Source organism: Falco biarmicus, chromosome 5, assembly GCF_023638135.1.
Source record: "Falco biarmicus isolate bFalBia1 chromosome 5, bFalBia1.pri, whole genome shotgun sequence".
Classification (NCBI taxonomy): domain Eukaryota; kingdom Metazoa; phylum Chordata; class Aves; order Falconiformes; family Falconidae; genus Falco; species Falco biarmicus.
Genome location: NC_079292.1, coordinates 89,299,049 through 89,315,007, shown reverse-complemented (window position 1 = coordinate 89,315,007; position 15,959 = coordinate 89,299,049). Strand labels below are relative to the sequence as shown.

Sequence of the window (15,959 nt, the reverse complement as noted above, 5' to 3'; positions counted from 1 at the left end):
TCAGCTTAAGACATGGGACTTTTGGCCTTTTACTTGAAAGTGAAAGCACGGTAGATAATTTGGAAAGTTTTTTGGAAGAAAGATGATGAGTGGGATGCTGTGATACCGGTGTGCAACAGGTACTGAACAGCTCCATCCTTGAAACAACAGAAAAACCTTGTAGTCAAATCCCGTGTCTTGCTGGGTGGCTTCATTTGTTACCGCAGGGCTCCTGTGCAGCAAATTCAAGCCTTGACTCAGGGAGTGGGAGTTACTGACACTGTGTTACTACTCACAGATGGAGCTGGTGACAGATGCTGCTCTGCACAGGGTGTCGGTGTACCTGCAAGGGAGTGAAACGCGACAGCAGCAGGAAACTTGACTGAATTATGCAGCAGGACAACTAAATAGAGTATGTGCTGCCTTTGTCCCTCTGTGATTTTCCATGAGCTTGTCCGGAGCAGGCTTAGACCTTTCCCAACAGTTGTAAATAGAATGCGATTTGAAACTACAGGTGGATATTTTGGAGTCACAGGGTTTATTAGTGTGGAAGTAACCATTTTGCAGACTGATGACAGTGATGCACTATATAATAAATCAAAAAGGAGATGTCTGATTATGCCCTCCCTGGCTTTCAGCCACTAAGGTCTTAGTGTCCTTGGCACAGACGATTGGACTAGTTTTCAGCTTGCGGGATCAGTAGTGAACCTGTAGACTTCCTGAGGATGGGCAAAATAGCCAGTCGTTGAGCTGCTGTGAGATTTGGAACCGATAATCTCTCAGTGCCGTGCTGCTCTCAAGGACAGAGGATTTATTTGCCAAACATAGTGCAGGTTGCATCTGGATTGCATCATTGTGTGGGGCTAAATATTAAGTGTTACTGGATGAATTCGTTGTAAGTAGGGAAATCAGTGGAGTACCTGTTTACACACTGCCAGTTCCAGTGCTGAAAAGCTTGACGTGTCTGTTTTTCTTCTTCACGGACTCCTTTTCTTGTAATGCCTACATGCCTTCTTCCAGGGAAGAACTTTAATGCTGCTCATGTGTTTTCTCTGCACTTGCTCTCTTGATTCCAAATTGTTTTGGGCCTCGGTGTCTCCCTTTTAATGCTTGTGTGGCTTTCCCCTTGAATCACTATTGGCTTTTGAACACTTGCTGAACCCTAGCATCCCTGAACGGAAGGCATGTATTCTAATTCAAGGCAAGGCATGAAAATAAAATTTCTCTCTGGAAAATTAAAAGCTTTTCTTGCTGGGTAGAAAACTGAAAATTCTGTGAAAACAGTCTGTATGGATGTGGTACTCTCAAGGGAGAAAGAAAGATTTGAGCCTTGGTGGTTCAAACACTTTACAAATCTCCCTTTTAAAAAACCTGAATTAACCTCTAGCATGTGCCCAGGCATCTGCCGTTCAAAAGGCTCTGTCATTCTCTCTGCAGTGTCACGTTCAGCCCCAGCAGAAAAGTCGCAGTTTCTAGTGAGAGCTTTGCTCTGTTACTGCTGTGGGTTTAAAGCTTCCTGGCTGCCGTCCGCGGGAAGTCACACTGGGCTGTCCTCGCCCGTGGCGCTGGTCCCAGCGCACGGTCCTGGGGTTACTGCAACGCCACTGCCAGTGTCCTGGAAGATGCTAGAGGAACTACCTTCTTTGTCTTAATGAATTATTAACATTGTGTTCTGGAGTACTTTCTAGCTTAGGAATTTACTTAACTGAGGAGTGAGATCAGTAACTTTTATTTTCCCTGCTTTCTTTGGTGTTGGTGCAAAAGTTTTTTGGTAGTATGGAATGGTGGGAGGAATTGCAATGTTGCTTCTCAGAATGCTTCCTCTAATGCAGTTGTATGTTGCTGTTCACAGCAGCTCAGTTTTGTCTCTCAGATCTTACGCAAAGTATCTTTTCTTGTAAGCATTCCCAACCTTGATGTCCCATCTCCCCATTATGTCAAATGTCGGCCTGGTGAGAGGGCCCCTTGTAATACTGATTATTCGTGGAGACCTGAAGGTAGACAAGTTGTTGGGATCATCTAGCGAGTACATGGCGACCATGTGAAAAACAGAACTTGGCTCCCAAGATTTTTATTGGAGTGCTTTGGCTATAAGATCATCTTTCCCTCTTTGCAGAGGAGGCGAAGAGAAATGAAGTCCTTCATTCCCCCATACTTCTTGCAGCTGAGCCTTGCTCTGCTTCAGCCAGTAGGATTTATTTCTTCACTTAAATAAGGGACCACTGGAGACAGGGTTCCCTGTTTCACTTCACAATGGAAAGCATCTTTCTGAGTGGATTTACTTATCCCTTGTGCAAAGCTTCCCACATGGCAGCCCGTCCAGATGGCGTGGCTGCTCTCAGGAGTCGTACCGCCCCGTGTTGCACGTGGACTTGTTGTAGAGATAGATTGTACTGCCTGAGACCACGAATTCTTTAAGGTTGCCATCAAGTGTTGCTTCAGCCTCGCCCAGCAGACAGTGTTATTCCAGAGCACTGTGCGTAGAAGCGGCGACCGGTGTGTCTTTAAGCGAATGGTGCCAGTGGGAATGGCATGTTAGGCAGGGCAGCTGCGAGCTGGGCCTGAAACACGACCACCCCTGAAACCCTACCTCTACTCCACTGACCCATGCAGGCTGACCTCATACTGTTGACTGACTGTGCGGGTTGCGTCAATGCCTGAAATGTAACTGCTTCCTGGCAGCGGGGCAGATCCTGCCTGGATGACTGATAACGTGTTACTCGAAGCAAGGGAGAAATTGCCTTTATGCGCCTTTTCTGTAGCTGGCCACGGAGGACTGAATTCGGCGGGTGCCTCTCGTGCCTGTGCCCTGGGTTACACAAGTGAAAAGTGTTTGCTTTCCTCTTTGCGCTAAATGAATGGCTGGGGGGGTCCAAATAGCTATGAACAATAAAAATGTGAGATAGTGTTTCCGAAGGATGCTTCCCAACGGAGCCTGTTATCTGTGAGGTGGGAGAATCCTACTAGGATTTCCCCACAAAACACACTTCCAAGTGTTACGTTGCCAAAGTTTTAGGCAGGATAGGCTCTTCGTGATAGATGCAGCTGGGTCCCAACGGCTCGTTTACTCTAGCTCTGTCCCTTGCAATCACAACTGCCCATGCAGAGCTTTGCGTCGTGCCCCTTGGTCTACAGCACCCCACGAGACGGAGCTCCCTGGAGCAAGGGGAGGCTGTGCTGCAGCGCCTGGGTGGAAAGCTTTTCTCGAGAACCGGCCTCTCTTCTTTAGCTAAGTCCCTGCCACCGCTACGAGCCACAGCAGGAGACGGGGGTGACCTTTTCCCTTTTTTGTGCTGGGTGAAAGTCAGCCTCTCGCAGGAGCGTGGAGCCCCGCGGCTGGCTGGAGCTCACCGCGATAAGCTGGTTGTTTTCCCCTCTGCTTTCCCCTCCTCGCGCTGCACTGGGCTTATCTGGGCGCCTGAGTTATGTTAAGTATCGGGTGCGTGCTTGCTCTCTGTTCTCCTCGCTGCTTTTGCTCCTTGGATTTCAATTCCAAACATGGTTATCCATTTGGGGTCTCTCTCCTTTGCGCTGCCAAGTGATACACATTCCATGCTCCACACCAGCTCCCTCCGCTGCTCGCTCACGGTCGCTATTTCCATTTGCCGGAGGGCAGCGAGAGAGGCAGTGCAACGAGATCTCTGTCCTGGCTGCAAGTTTTCCAGCTAATGGCCTCTCCTCTTTCTTTGACTGAGCTCTTTTGGCCTCATATTTGCCAGCTCCTTTTCTCACTGGTGTGGCTAAGGAGGGGGCCAGCCACCGGTTTGTGAGCCACAAAGGGGAGAAACGAGCCCTTTGGGGATTTTTCGGGTGCAAAAGCGTTCAGCAGCGCTTTAACATGTCACTCTGAAGCGTGCTGCTGTGAGACCGGCTGGTGCTCAAGAGGAGGAGGAACGGCTACCCAGCAGCTCTGGTTTCAGACCTCTGCAGCACCCTTCGTGTATGACAATTCGTTTTGATCGCAGGACGGCCGGGGAGGGTGGGGAGTGGGGAAGGATGAGCGCAAGCAGCCTCTCTTGGGACCAGGCTATTCTCCAGCCTCCGGTGTGTGATGCCTGGAAGGAGATTATGGAGGGAGCAGCCTACCATCTGGCCAGCTGCATCGTCCTCCTGGGTTACATGGGGGGAAGTGGCATCTTTGGGTCCCTCTATATCTTTGGCTTCCTGGCCCCAGGCTACTTCTGCTATGCTCTGTGGGGCTGGCTGAGTGCCTGCGGGCTGGATATCTTCACCTGGAACATGGTGCTCGTCCTCGCCTGCTTGCTTCAGCTGGCTCACCTGGCTTACCGGCTCCGCAGAGACACCATCCCAGAAGAGTTTGACCTCCTCTACAAGACCATGTACCTGCCCTTGCAGGTGCCCCTGGAAGTCTACAAAGAAATCGTGAAGTGCTGTGAAGAACAAGTCCAGTCACTAGTCAGAGACCAGAATTACGCGGTGGAGGGCAAGACGCCCATTGACCGCCTCTCATTGCTGCTGTCTGGCAGGTAAAGGCTCCGGTTTCTGAACAAAGTCTGACGGCAGAGCGCTGGGGCTTATTGTTGTATTTTTGCCCTCTGTAGAAATTGGGGTGAGGTTTGTTTCCTTCCTCTGAAGGGGCTTTGAGATATGCATCTGATTATTGGGGGGGGGGGGGGTAACCCACTTCTGGGGGTCACTTTTTGTTTGCTTTTGTTCTTCTAAAGTAGAGTATTTCAGGGAACAGTTTGCAGGATCATGCTATGCGCAGTACAGTGGCCGGCTCAGCCTTGCCTGTGATACTGTTTGGGAATCCTTACCTCATTCTCCATCATTTTAAAGGGATTTTATTTCTGATCGGAGCAGGCTGGCTGTGAGAGAGTGTTTCTTGAGGCAGGGAGGCAGCGTGTCTGGACCTGTGGTCTCTGGGGGTACCAGACACGCCTCTGTGATGTGCATGGTTGTGCACTGAGAATGCTGAGTCCTCAGTTCCCCTGGCCCCCGTGGCCAGCAGTGTTCAGGGAGAGGTTCCACCCTGCTCCCAACACCTCAAGTCTTAGGGCTGTGACATTTTTCACTTTGAGGGTCATTTCATCAAAAGGGAGAGCACTCCAGGGGTGGATCCTGCCTCATCAGGCCTCTGCCTTTCCCTGCGTCCTCATGCATTCATGATGTTCCTTCCTCTGGACCACCGAGGAGGACCTCAGGGACCTCTAGATAGTCACACTAGGGATTTGATTATTGAGTGAACTGTGCTGATGGAGTACTAGCGTTTGTTCATCTGAGCTCCTGTGCCATGCCTTAGTGAGCGTATCTCTTAATGATTTGTGAAATCCAAATGCTTGCGAATAGTGATGATACTGGCTTCCCAGCCGCTGCCAGGCACTTGGCACTAACGTCAGGTGAGAGTGGGAAGGGAAGGAGGTCTGTAGACGGGAGCAGTGCTGAGCTGTAGGAGTGTGTCTCACAAGGATTTTCCTCTGGGAAGACAAACCCAGCATCACCTGGGGCTTGTGTTTTACTGCAGTGGTCCATCCTCTCTGGTGAGCGGGTGTGTAAAGAAGAAGGGCTGTCCTTCATCTTTTTGTTATTTGTCCCTTTGTAGAATGTAAGAGCATTCTGAGACCACTGACCAGTGCTGAATGGCAAAGCGCTGGGAGGAAACTGGGTACGTGTGTTTTCATTACATTTCTTTCCCCTTACGAAACACCCGCGCTGAGCAGCTGCTCTGAAGTTTACTGTATCTGCAAGTCATGTTAGTGAGGAAGAGTCTGTGCTGTCTTGCCCCGCACTGGATAATCCGACGCTGCTCTGTGGGCATGGAAGTGCTGCAACAGACAGTAAGCCGGGGCTGGTGGGGTAGTTGTGCTGCTCTCTTTTGCAGTGGGAAGTATGCATTTTGGCACGTATAGGATGCTCCGTGGAGATACAACTGGATGTGCGTTTCCTGGTACCCCCTCTATTGCCTTGTGAGGTCCTTGCTGACTCAGCAGAGCGTTGCTGCTGTTACGGTGCCCCTTCTTAAACTGAGCAATAGCCAGACAAGGGGGACTTGGAAATGCAGGATGTGCCTGGATCGGAAAACCTGCTTTGTGATCCCTGACCCTTCCAAGCAGCGTTCCCAGCTGGCTGGAAGCCAACAGTGAACTGAGCCTTAACTCCTGAAAGCAAGAATTGCCTTTGTGCATTGTACAGTGGAGGAATGTGGCAACAGGGAGGCAAGAGGCCCCAAATCTGGTGGTGCAGAGTTATGAATAGAGCTCCAGAGTGCCCTGCCATTGCCCCAGGCCTGTGCAGCTCTCCTCTGCTCCCACAGCAGAGCTCTGTGCAAGTTCAACCTTGACACTGGTAGACGCTTGTAGCAAAAGCAGCAGAAAAGAATACTTGGGAGGCCAGGAGAGAACAAATAGTAATGTGCAGCAAACTGTGAGCTTGCAGCATGATGTGTCAGGAATGAGGGGGTTCTGGGTGTAACAGCTTCTCAGCATCAAGGTAGGGAATGCTCTCGTGCAACCCTGGGGACAAGGAGATCCAAGTACAAAGAGCCACAGGCTGGCTTAGAAGAACCTGAAAAGCAGCAGCAGTCTGGCGGGCTGAGAAGCCCTGGTTTAGGACCAGGCATTGCACCTGTGAGGGCTGCTTTGTAGCAGGAAACAGAAAACGGGTTATGGGGAAGTGGCAGCAAATGTGTCCCACAGAGGAAGGAGGGGCAGTCCCATAGACCGAAGCGTCTGCAGCTGTCCCGGAGCGGGTGTGAGACAGGCATGAGATGAGAAGTCCTCTCCTCCCTGGTGGGACCGGCTGCCTGCCCGTTGTGTAAGCTGATCAGGTTCACGTGACATCTGTTTTGTGGCCTAAGCCTGTGCACCTCCTCTGTCCTCTCTGCAGGGTCCGAGTGAGCCAGGACGGACAATTCCTTCACTATGTCTTTCCGTACCAGTTCCTGGACTCTCCAGAATGGGAGTCGCTGCGACCCTCTGAGGAAGGAACTTTCCAGGTAACCCCGCGTGGCCCCGCAGCAGCCCAGCTCTGCTCCTCGCTGCTTCGTTTCATGTCTGAGAAGGGGACGGAGGGGCTCATTGTGCCGTTCAAAGCTAACTGGGAATACTTCCCTCCCCTTCCTCATGGTTTAGCCAGCACGAGATGGTGTGATCAGCTGTGTTACCTTTTCTCTTAACTTCCTCTGAAGACCTCAGTGCTGCTCCTACTATCAGCTGATAGGAGGGAGGGTGGAGCATGGTGTTCCTTTCGGTTTAGCAGGGAGATGAGGTATTGGATCACTGGCACTCTTCCATTACAGCATCCCCTGGTACCTGTATTGATGCATTTGCCCTGCACGCTGCTAGCAGGTTGCATCGCTCCAGCATCAGGATGGCAGCCATGACAATATGCTGCAGTGATGTAAATCTGTAAATATCCTGTTCCTCACAGAAGTTTTTGATGGTGATGTGTTTGGGGTGGAGAAGCAGAAGGGATGATTCACACCCGAATATGGTTCTTTCTGAGCAGAAGAATCCCTTGCAGAGAGGCCAGACCAATTCTTATTTGCAGCAACTGAAAGGATTTTGCTTTTGCTGTCAACACCCCACAGTATTTGCTTGGCTTTCCCTCTGGGGGCGGTTACTGAAGCCCACATCTCTCTGCCTTTAACTCACACCCCAGGACAGGCTGATCCCTGTCAGGCTGTCAATCTAGAATATGTTGGTTAGCGCATATGAAAAGGGATTTTGCTAATCCCTTGGGGGCATGGGGCAGTCATGAAGGAATGATGATGCTTTCTCATGAGGGCAGTCACGTTCAGACTTGGTTAAAGCAGGCCAGCTCTCCGAATCTGCTTTCCTTGGGTCTGAATTTGGCCCATGTGTGAAAGGGTCACGGTGGTCGCTCCTGAAGGCCATGCTATTGCCACTGACGACAGTCTTGCAAGAGGAACAGTGGCAGGAGATGGATGACTGTGGTACAGGGCTACGGCTCATGGGAAGAAATAGGGATGTGGGGCCAAGATGATGGGGTAGAGAGGGCAACGACAGCATGGCTGTGCTAGGGGTGGGGGTATCTCATGTTTTGCACAGGGCTTCGATCCGGCAGCAGTCTGCTGCTAGCTCCTGGACTGTAATTTGCCTAAGAGTCGAGCAGAGAGAAGGATGGCTGCGCAGTGCTCCCGGCAGGGAAATGGCCATCTGGATGGCATGCAACCTGCGAAAACATCTGCAGCACTTTCTGAGCTGATTTCTGTGGAACTGAATGTTCCAAACCTCCTGAGTGTCTTTATCTGTGGTAGGTGAGACAGCTTGGGAGCAAGCTGGTGCCAGGCTGCACCAGCCCTGCCAGCATCACGCTCTTGGCTCCTGCTCTGTGAGACAGGGCTGGTCCGGGAGGTTGGCTGTGCCTGGCCCAGGATGGGGAGGTAGAGTCCTAGGTGGGGCACTGAGGAGCATGAAGAAGCGGCAGCTTGTGTGAAACCAGGATTGAGCAGGTGAGGCTTTACCAGTCCATGTTCCTGCCAGGACGTTATTCTTGATGGCTGTGCTTAGCCACGGTGACGTGCTGCTTTTGGCAGCTGTATGACCCACTAGTCCCTCTTACCTGAGTAGTTAATAACACTCTGGCATTTCTCAACCTTATTTCTAATAATTTGGTTTAAAAAGTGCACATTTGGCTCTGAGGCTTTGCTGGAGGAGGGCATAAAAGGTTTTTCTTGCCCAAGTTTTCCCCATGGCTCTCTGGGTTGAGCAGTTTCAATCCTGAGCCCACTGAAAAATGACAGAAGGGTGACTCCGTCTACAGGGAGAGCCAGTTTCCTTGAGCTTTCTACTTTGGCTGTGTCTTCTTCCCACAGGACTGCTGGTTCCCAGTGCCTGAAGGAGTTGGGTTTCAGGGCTGGCACTTTCCCCTGAAGGCTGAATTATGGGCTCTGCCGATGCCGGAGTGCTTTGTTGGGGGGGATTCATGAGTGAAATCTGCCCTGCTGTCCTGGTTAGGAGGCAGGTTTTCTTGTTACATCTCACTTAATCCCTCACAAGAAGTGGAGGCTTTTGATCACTGTGCCAGAAGCTGGTTAGGAAAATGAGATTCTGGTTATTTCAGTTTCCGTGTGACCCTTCCTCTTGCTCACCTTGGCCTGGGAAAGTTCTCAGGTTTTATCTCCTATATTTCTTTCATAAGGCAGCTGCTTGCATGGCAATGGTGTTAAATATCAAACCCAAGGACACACACATGCAGCCAAGCTGTGTCCAGCTTCCCAGTGGCCCTCTGCCATGATGGCTGGCCAAGGAGACCCCTGGATAGAGAGTGAAAGGGAGCCCCCAGGATATTTTGGCTCCAGCACTAGTTCACATGCCAGTGTCTCCATTACACTCGGATGTTCTTCTTTGGCCCAAGGCAGTTTGACCCTTCTTGTGTTTCTTATCTATCATTATTATTATTATTATTATTATTATTATTATTTTACAATATACAGTTATGGTTTAGATAATGGTTTTTTATTATTATTAACAATGTGGTCTTATAGCTAGGGAGGAGTTTGCATTGGCAAAACCCAAAGCAAAACAAAATGTTCTCTAAAATCAACCCAACAAAACCTGAGGTGAGTTCCCTACCTACACACAAACACAGTAAACCCCTTTGATTTCCTCTCTCACCGAGCTGTGCCGCATGTCCTTCAAGGCCATTCAGCCCTACAGTGCCCCGCAGAGCTGGTGAGACAGGACACCCCTCTGGCGCAGGTGAGCCTTCCAGGTGGCCTTCTTGGAGCAGGGGCAACCTGGCAGCGGGATAGGCTAGCTGCCTGCCACAGGGCTACCCACTGGGCATGCAGAAACACCCCGCTCTGTAAGAGTTCTCTAGAGGGAGCAGGCTGCCTGTACTGCCCTGCTCGTTTCAGCTACATCGCTCGAGTGTCAATGGGGAGCATCATCTGAAAGCGGGAGGGTGAAACGTAGCCAGCCCTGTGGCTAGGGTAAGCAAGGGCGTGCCGCTGAGTGCATAGGAAAAACTGGTCTGTGGCTCCCTGGGGAGAGGAAACAGAGGCAGGTACGGATTTATCTGATCGTTCAGCTTGGACGATTTGGCTCTCCAGCCCTGCTGCCTCCAAGGAGTGCGGGCATCAGAGGGGCTGGGGGCCTTCACTGGAGAGAAGACGCAGCCCCGAGGCATGACTCCGCTCCCTCCCTGCCCCACAGGTCACGCTGACGGCTGAGACCGACTGCAGCTTCATCACCTGGCCAAGGAAGAAGCTGTATCTCCTTCTGAGGAAGGACCGCTACATTGCCCGGCTCTTCTCCTCCCACCTGGGCTACGACATCTCAGAGAAGCTCTATTCCCTCAACGAGAAGCTTTTCGCCAAGTTTGGCCTTCGCTTCGACATCCGCTTGCCCAGCCTCTACCACGTCCTCGGGCCAGCCTCCTCGGAGGGGGAGTCGGAGGACTGTGAGGAGCCGCCGCCTGCCTCTGGCCAGGCTGTCTCTGAGCCCCCTCCGCAGCCACCGCCACCACCACCGCCGGCTCCACGCCCCCGGGCATCCCGGCCCGACAGTGACCTGCTGGGTGAGGACTCCACCAGTCTTGTCTTGGAAGATTTTGCTGAGTTGCCGGGGTCTTTTATGGACTATGTGAGCGAAGGGGAGTATATGAAGTGAGGGCACTCCTGGCACGGGCATGCCTCACGCTGTGTGGGATCCCCGCGTAAGTACCCGCTTGCAGAAGCAAGTCCTTCCCGTGACCCAACTGCCCAGGCAGGGTGGCAGCCCCCGGCTTCTCGCACTCGTTTGCTGTGGGTTTGCTCCCCTGCAGTGTTTTTTTGCCTGCTGCCCCAAGAAATCCCAGGAGGTGGGCTTGAGCTGCGTGATTTCCTTAAGGAAAAGCAGCAGGGTAGAGGCTTGACTGCAGGCACCAGCTGCGCTCTGGGGCAGCAGGGCCGGTAACCTGGCTGTAGGAAACTCTTCCCTGCCCTGTCCTTTCCCCATCCCTCAGGAGAAACTGAAACAGTGTCCAGGCTGGCAGGTAGTACACAGCTGCCTGCAGAGACGCCACAGGGCTCAGCCTGGTTCACCATGAGCTAGAGCTGTGCCTGGAGATATTCCAGGACTGAGCTGAGGAAGACATGTGCAGGTGAGAGAGCAGACAACCCAGGAGATGCTGGCAGGGGTAGAAACAGCTCCAGGGTTTACAGTGGATTGATAGCGAGGAGTTGCTGTACAGCCTGCAAGTGCTTAGTCTGGGCAGGGGGAGAAAGCTCAGAGTCCTTCCCCCTGCTGCACACCGCAGCTCATCCCAGCGTTTGCTCTGTCCTTATTTCTGCTGAGCTTTGTCTCAGCCAGATCAGTGAGGTACTGAAAACACTGCCCTGTGTGTACAGCTCTTGCCTCCAGCCACCCTGGACTGACAGGTTAAACATCGTTTTAATATGCCCCAAACACTGCTTTCTGGTGAGTGGGAATAAGATGCTGTCTTCCAAAATGCCAGCTCCTTACGCTGCAAGGGAAAAAATCCTGGGCCTCGTGGATGTTGGGGCAGAAGAGCTACACAGGCAAACAGAAATAGACAGGAGGGTGGCTCATGCTTTAAATTCAGATCTAAATAGCCAAGAGAAAATTTCCACACTGAGCTGCTTTTAGCCAGCTGCTGCACACCAGCTGCAGACTTCGAAATGTGCATTCCTGCTGCCACCCCGTAATAGCTGCTTTCTGGCATCCAGCTACCAGCAACCGAGCCTGGGACTGGGATTTCTGTCCTAGAAGCGACCACTGCGTGTGTCCCAGTTGGGTCTGCGTGGCAGGGAGGAAGCTGCAGGGCTAGGCTGCAGCTGGGGAGCCCATCTTCCAGCAGACATCCTTGAACAAAGTGCACCACGGCACTCGGGTCTTCCCTGCACGCGCGTGGGTCTGCTGCTGGGCTGCGAATGCTTGGGCTGTGGACTCATCACTGGCAGGCAGCATGAAGCAGGACACAATGACTCCTGGCATGAGCCCTGACAAGCCTGCAGTAACTTTCCCTACCCTGCAGCGCTTGTGCACAAGCCTCACCACTGTGGTGGCAAGGGGACCGTCCCTCACCGGCCCTCTGCATGGAAAGGCTGCGTGGGACAGGCAGCACTTGCTATTTGCAGGAGCCCTGTGGTGGGAGATGATTTTTTTGCTGTTCTATCCTGTTGCTTTTCTTAATTTTTGAAAAGAGTGGAAGATCTTACTGTTTACTGCAGTTACAGTTCTGCTTTGTGTTGAGCCACGTGCCTGTTCCTGTACTGCTTCCATGCCTCTAGATTTAAAATCTGGGATGTGAAGAAACTGGCCAGGGAAGGAACAAGTGTATTTGATTTTGCTTGAATCAGATAAAAGGTCAGCAAGAGTTTTGCTTAGGCTTTCTGTTGTTGGGATTTATTTTTTTTTTAAAAAAAAAAAAGGAGGCATAGAGAAGAATTAAAAAAAAATCATCATTTGTTTTCTAGCTTAGAATTCCTAGGAACGTGAAGTCCCTGGTTTTGGTAGACTGCAGGAGATATGATTTTGCAGCTTTTTCAGTCCTTACTTGGAGAGACAGGAGCACTGAATCACTTAGGAGACAGCCATCCTCCTAACTGTCAGGCATAGCTGTTGAATACATGCAATCAAGAATGAATGCAGATAGTGTTGTAAATGTGAAGTCTCTTTGTCTATGCTTTGGTTGTAGTTTGTTTTCTCAGCAGAAGGATATCCATCCTCAGGTTATTGGCAGAATTCTCCTGGTTGATCAAGTTTCATATAATCAGAATGTCAAATGCAATTAAAAAAAACGGAGGAGGCAAGGAACACCGTAGCTTTTTTTTGAATCATTTCCACCCATTTTTGGTAATGAGTCAATATTGTGAACACACACACAAGAGGTATATGTGTACATGTGTGTTGGGGAAAGCTCATGCAACACAGCACAAAGCTATTCTTCCTTTCACACAACTCTTTTAAAATGTGTTGCTGCAAGCTTTTGTCTTTCTAGATCTTGTGAATGAGGCGGTATCAGGGTGTGCTGATACTTGCAGTGGAGACCTGCAATAAAAGCCCAAATGTTTCAGAGGCCAGTATTTGGGGTGGGAGATGAGGAGGATTTTGCTTGTCTGCCAGTGTGGTATTTTAATTTCTAAGGTAATAAGACAAGGAAACACAAACTCTGTTTAGTGTGTTCATAACAGTGGAATGAGTGCTTCCTTGTTACTGTGCTTACTGCCTGGGCATCCTAATCGCATTCCATCCCAGCAGTACAGCAGCCGTTGTCATAACCGGACAATACTCCACAGCGACTTGAGTAAAATTTAGTGATACAATCACAAAAACCAGTGAGACAGAGGAGCTGCAGTTCTCCCTTTCGGCCAAGCACTTGCCACAGCTCAGCTGATGATCTGAGCAGGTCTGCCTTGGCCCAGGGAAAGCACTCCCATAACATTTCCCTCGGAAGTGCTGACAACATCCATAGTAAATAGGGATATTCCCTGCAGTGTTGTTGTTCAAAGTAAGTGATACCTGTGGTCCCAGAGGTCAGAGCTCCCCTGGGGCTTTCCCCTGTCTGTGCTTTCATCTCCTCCCCCAGCAATGTCCGACCCAGGTAATCACCTTCCAGCTCTCTAAATTCCCCGTGCTCAAGTGCTTCTATGGATCACGTTCCTTTTCGTTTTCTGTCACTACAATGGCCACCTTGCAATACCACAGTGCAGGAGGGCAGTTCTTGAATGCCCAAAGTGCTGCAAAGATCACGCAGAAGAAAATATTCCTGGGAGATATGTTGGCCTACTATTCTTACCATTCCTGAAGTTTCTAGTCTCATGAGCAAGACAGTGATATCCCACTGATGAGCACGTTCTTTGCCTGAGGAGGAGAGATACATCAATAACTTAGAGGCTGCCTGTTTAAAAGAGATGGGTTCAAAGGTTCTGTTCAATGCTTGCTTTAACAGGGTACTGCCGTATAGCTCAATGCTCCATAGCAAACTAAGCTTTATTCCTTGCATGAATATTCAAACAACCAAAAGTCACCTGCTTTTTCCCCTTTTCATACCACATTTGTTCTAGTTTGTTGCTATCACGTGCTTGCAAGATGTGGAACTGTTGCTACCTAGTTTTACGCAGTTACATCGTGGGGCTGGCTTTCTGTTTGGTGGGTGAGGTGAATGGATGGGTGGGTGGGTGCTTGATGGCCTGTTACTTGGTTCAAGATAGCAAGAATCATTTTACACCTGCTTTGAGGGCAAAATCAAAGGAGCTGTGGACTTTGTTTCACCAGTATCACTGAAGGCGCTTTGGGCAGGGGGTGGGTGGGGTGGTTTTGCTGTCTCAGAATGGGTCTGTAACCGCATTTTCTGATTTATCACATATTGAAGAACTGTAACCGCGTTTTCTGATTTATCACATATTGAAGAATTACATAGTTATGCATGCTGATCTAGGCGGGGGGTGGAGGGGGGGGAAGGAAGGTAATGGTGGGCTCCATGAGGTTTGTGTCTTGTAAAAATTTAGAACTAAGGTTTATTCCTGTGATAATAATGGTGGGTTTTTTTCTTCCTCCCCCGCCTCACTCTCATTTTCCTCCCCTCTCCACTGCTTTCCTTCTGCAGCCTCTGGAAACCTTCTCCGGAGTTCTCCCCATCCTCTCTGCAAAGGACGAGCTCCTCTGGCTCCCACTCAGACCCCCGAACTCTAGGGAACAACAGGCTGTTATGATCCTGAAGCCCCTCCAAAGGAGCGTACGCTCACACAGGTTTCTGACCGGAGACACCCTTTAGCATGCGCTGAGACATCCACCTGCAGACATGTACACGCAGGAGCACACGAAGCACACGCGTGAGACTGTGGTGTCACACTCCAGCACCTCCCACCCCATGGTTGTTCACCAGAGCTGCCTGCCCCAGTGTGCTTCCACGGTTTGTTTTCTAGTCCTGCCTCTGAGGTGCGTCGGCAGCTGTGATACCAAGGTACACCGATATTGCTGCAAGCGATACCAGCCTGCTCACAGAATCTGTGTTCCCTTTGATTTAATAATTGCCATTAAAATCAGAGATGAAACTGCTGGTGTTTGAGGATTTGGAGAGGGAGACAATACTGTTCGAAAGGTTTGAGGTGATCTCAAGGCACAGAGGGGAAAGGACAGGGGAAAATGAGCTGCCTGACACCTTTGGTAATGGGCTTGCAATGGAGAGCATGATAAGAAGATGTGCTATCATGCATCTCACTGGCATCCACTTTAGTAAGATGAGAAATTACTTTTCCAGGAGTTAACATTTCTCATTTATGACAAGCACCACTTCTCAAAGAAGTTACTGATTTCTGGCGAAAGGTCGGTTGTTTGAGTTGATTCATTTGGAATAAGAAAGGGGAAGAATTAGGACTGGGGGAAGGTGTAGGCAAGAAGGAGAGCCTGAACCCTTTTTTTTTTTTTTTTTGGTCTCGCTTGTGCTCAGAGGGGGACAACCGTGGGGTGCATGCACCAAGTGAAGAAATGAGTGAGTACAAAATGTCTCTGGGGAGAGCAGCCACTGGCAGGAAGAAGTGTGATATCTTAGATGAAAATAGTATGGAAATGGAAGGCCTTTTTCAAGTTCTGCTGCAACAGGCTTTGGCTGATGAGCTTCCCCGGCCATTTCCTCTGTCAGGGAACTGGAGATGGCAGTGTTGGTGGAGAAATCCTCTGTCCCACAGTGCCTGGTGCAACCAGCCTGGGCGGTGAGGGTATGAGCCTCTGCAGGGCAGATATCCAGGGAAGGAGTGAGGAGCATCACTCTCTCCATCAGCAGGCACAGGGCAGTGCGTTTTTCAGTGCCTCTTGGCTCAGACACGCAGGGGCCCGGCCATTCTGCGTGTGGGGCTGGTGGAGGCAGCCCTACCTGCCTTGGGCTGCTCACGCAGGGGCTGCCCCGGAGACTGGTTGGGCACGGCATGCAAGTCTCAGCTGGGTGAGATCTGTGCCCTTGGGATCTGGCGCTCTTGCTGAGGTCTGGAGAGGCCTCTGAGGTGGTGGGTATGTGGGTTCCATGGTGTACACAGGTCCTTGCACTGTTTAACT

General features: G+C 50.7%; 1 protein-coding gene across 2 annotated transcripts; it reads left to right on the top strand.

The window, feature by feature from the left end:
- Window positions 1–3,254: 3,254 nt before the first annotated feature.
- POPDC2 (popeye domain containing 2) lies at window positions 3,255–14,962 on the top strand. Of its 2 annotated transcripts, none has more exons than XM_056340781.1 (4): window positions 3,255–4,466; window positions 6,826–6,934; window positions 10,119–10,482; window positions 14,515–14,962. In XM_056340781.1, exons 1-4 carry the CDS (start codon window positions 3,922–3,924, stop codon window positions 14,598–14,600), a joined length of 1,104 nt encoding a protein of 367 aa, XP_056196756.1. In that variant the 5' UTR covers window positions 3,255–3,921; the 3' UTR covers window positions 14,601–14,962. The 2 variants fall into 2 exon arrangements, with proteins under 2 accessions (XP_056196756.1, XP_056196755.1); XM_056340780.1 differs by having other exon boundaries at window positions 10,119–10,620.
- Window positions 14,963–15,959: the final 997 nt, after the last annotated feature.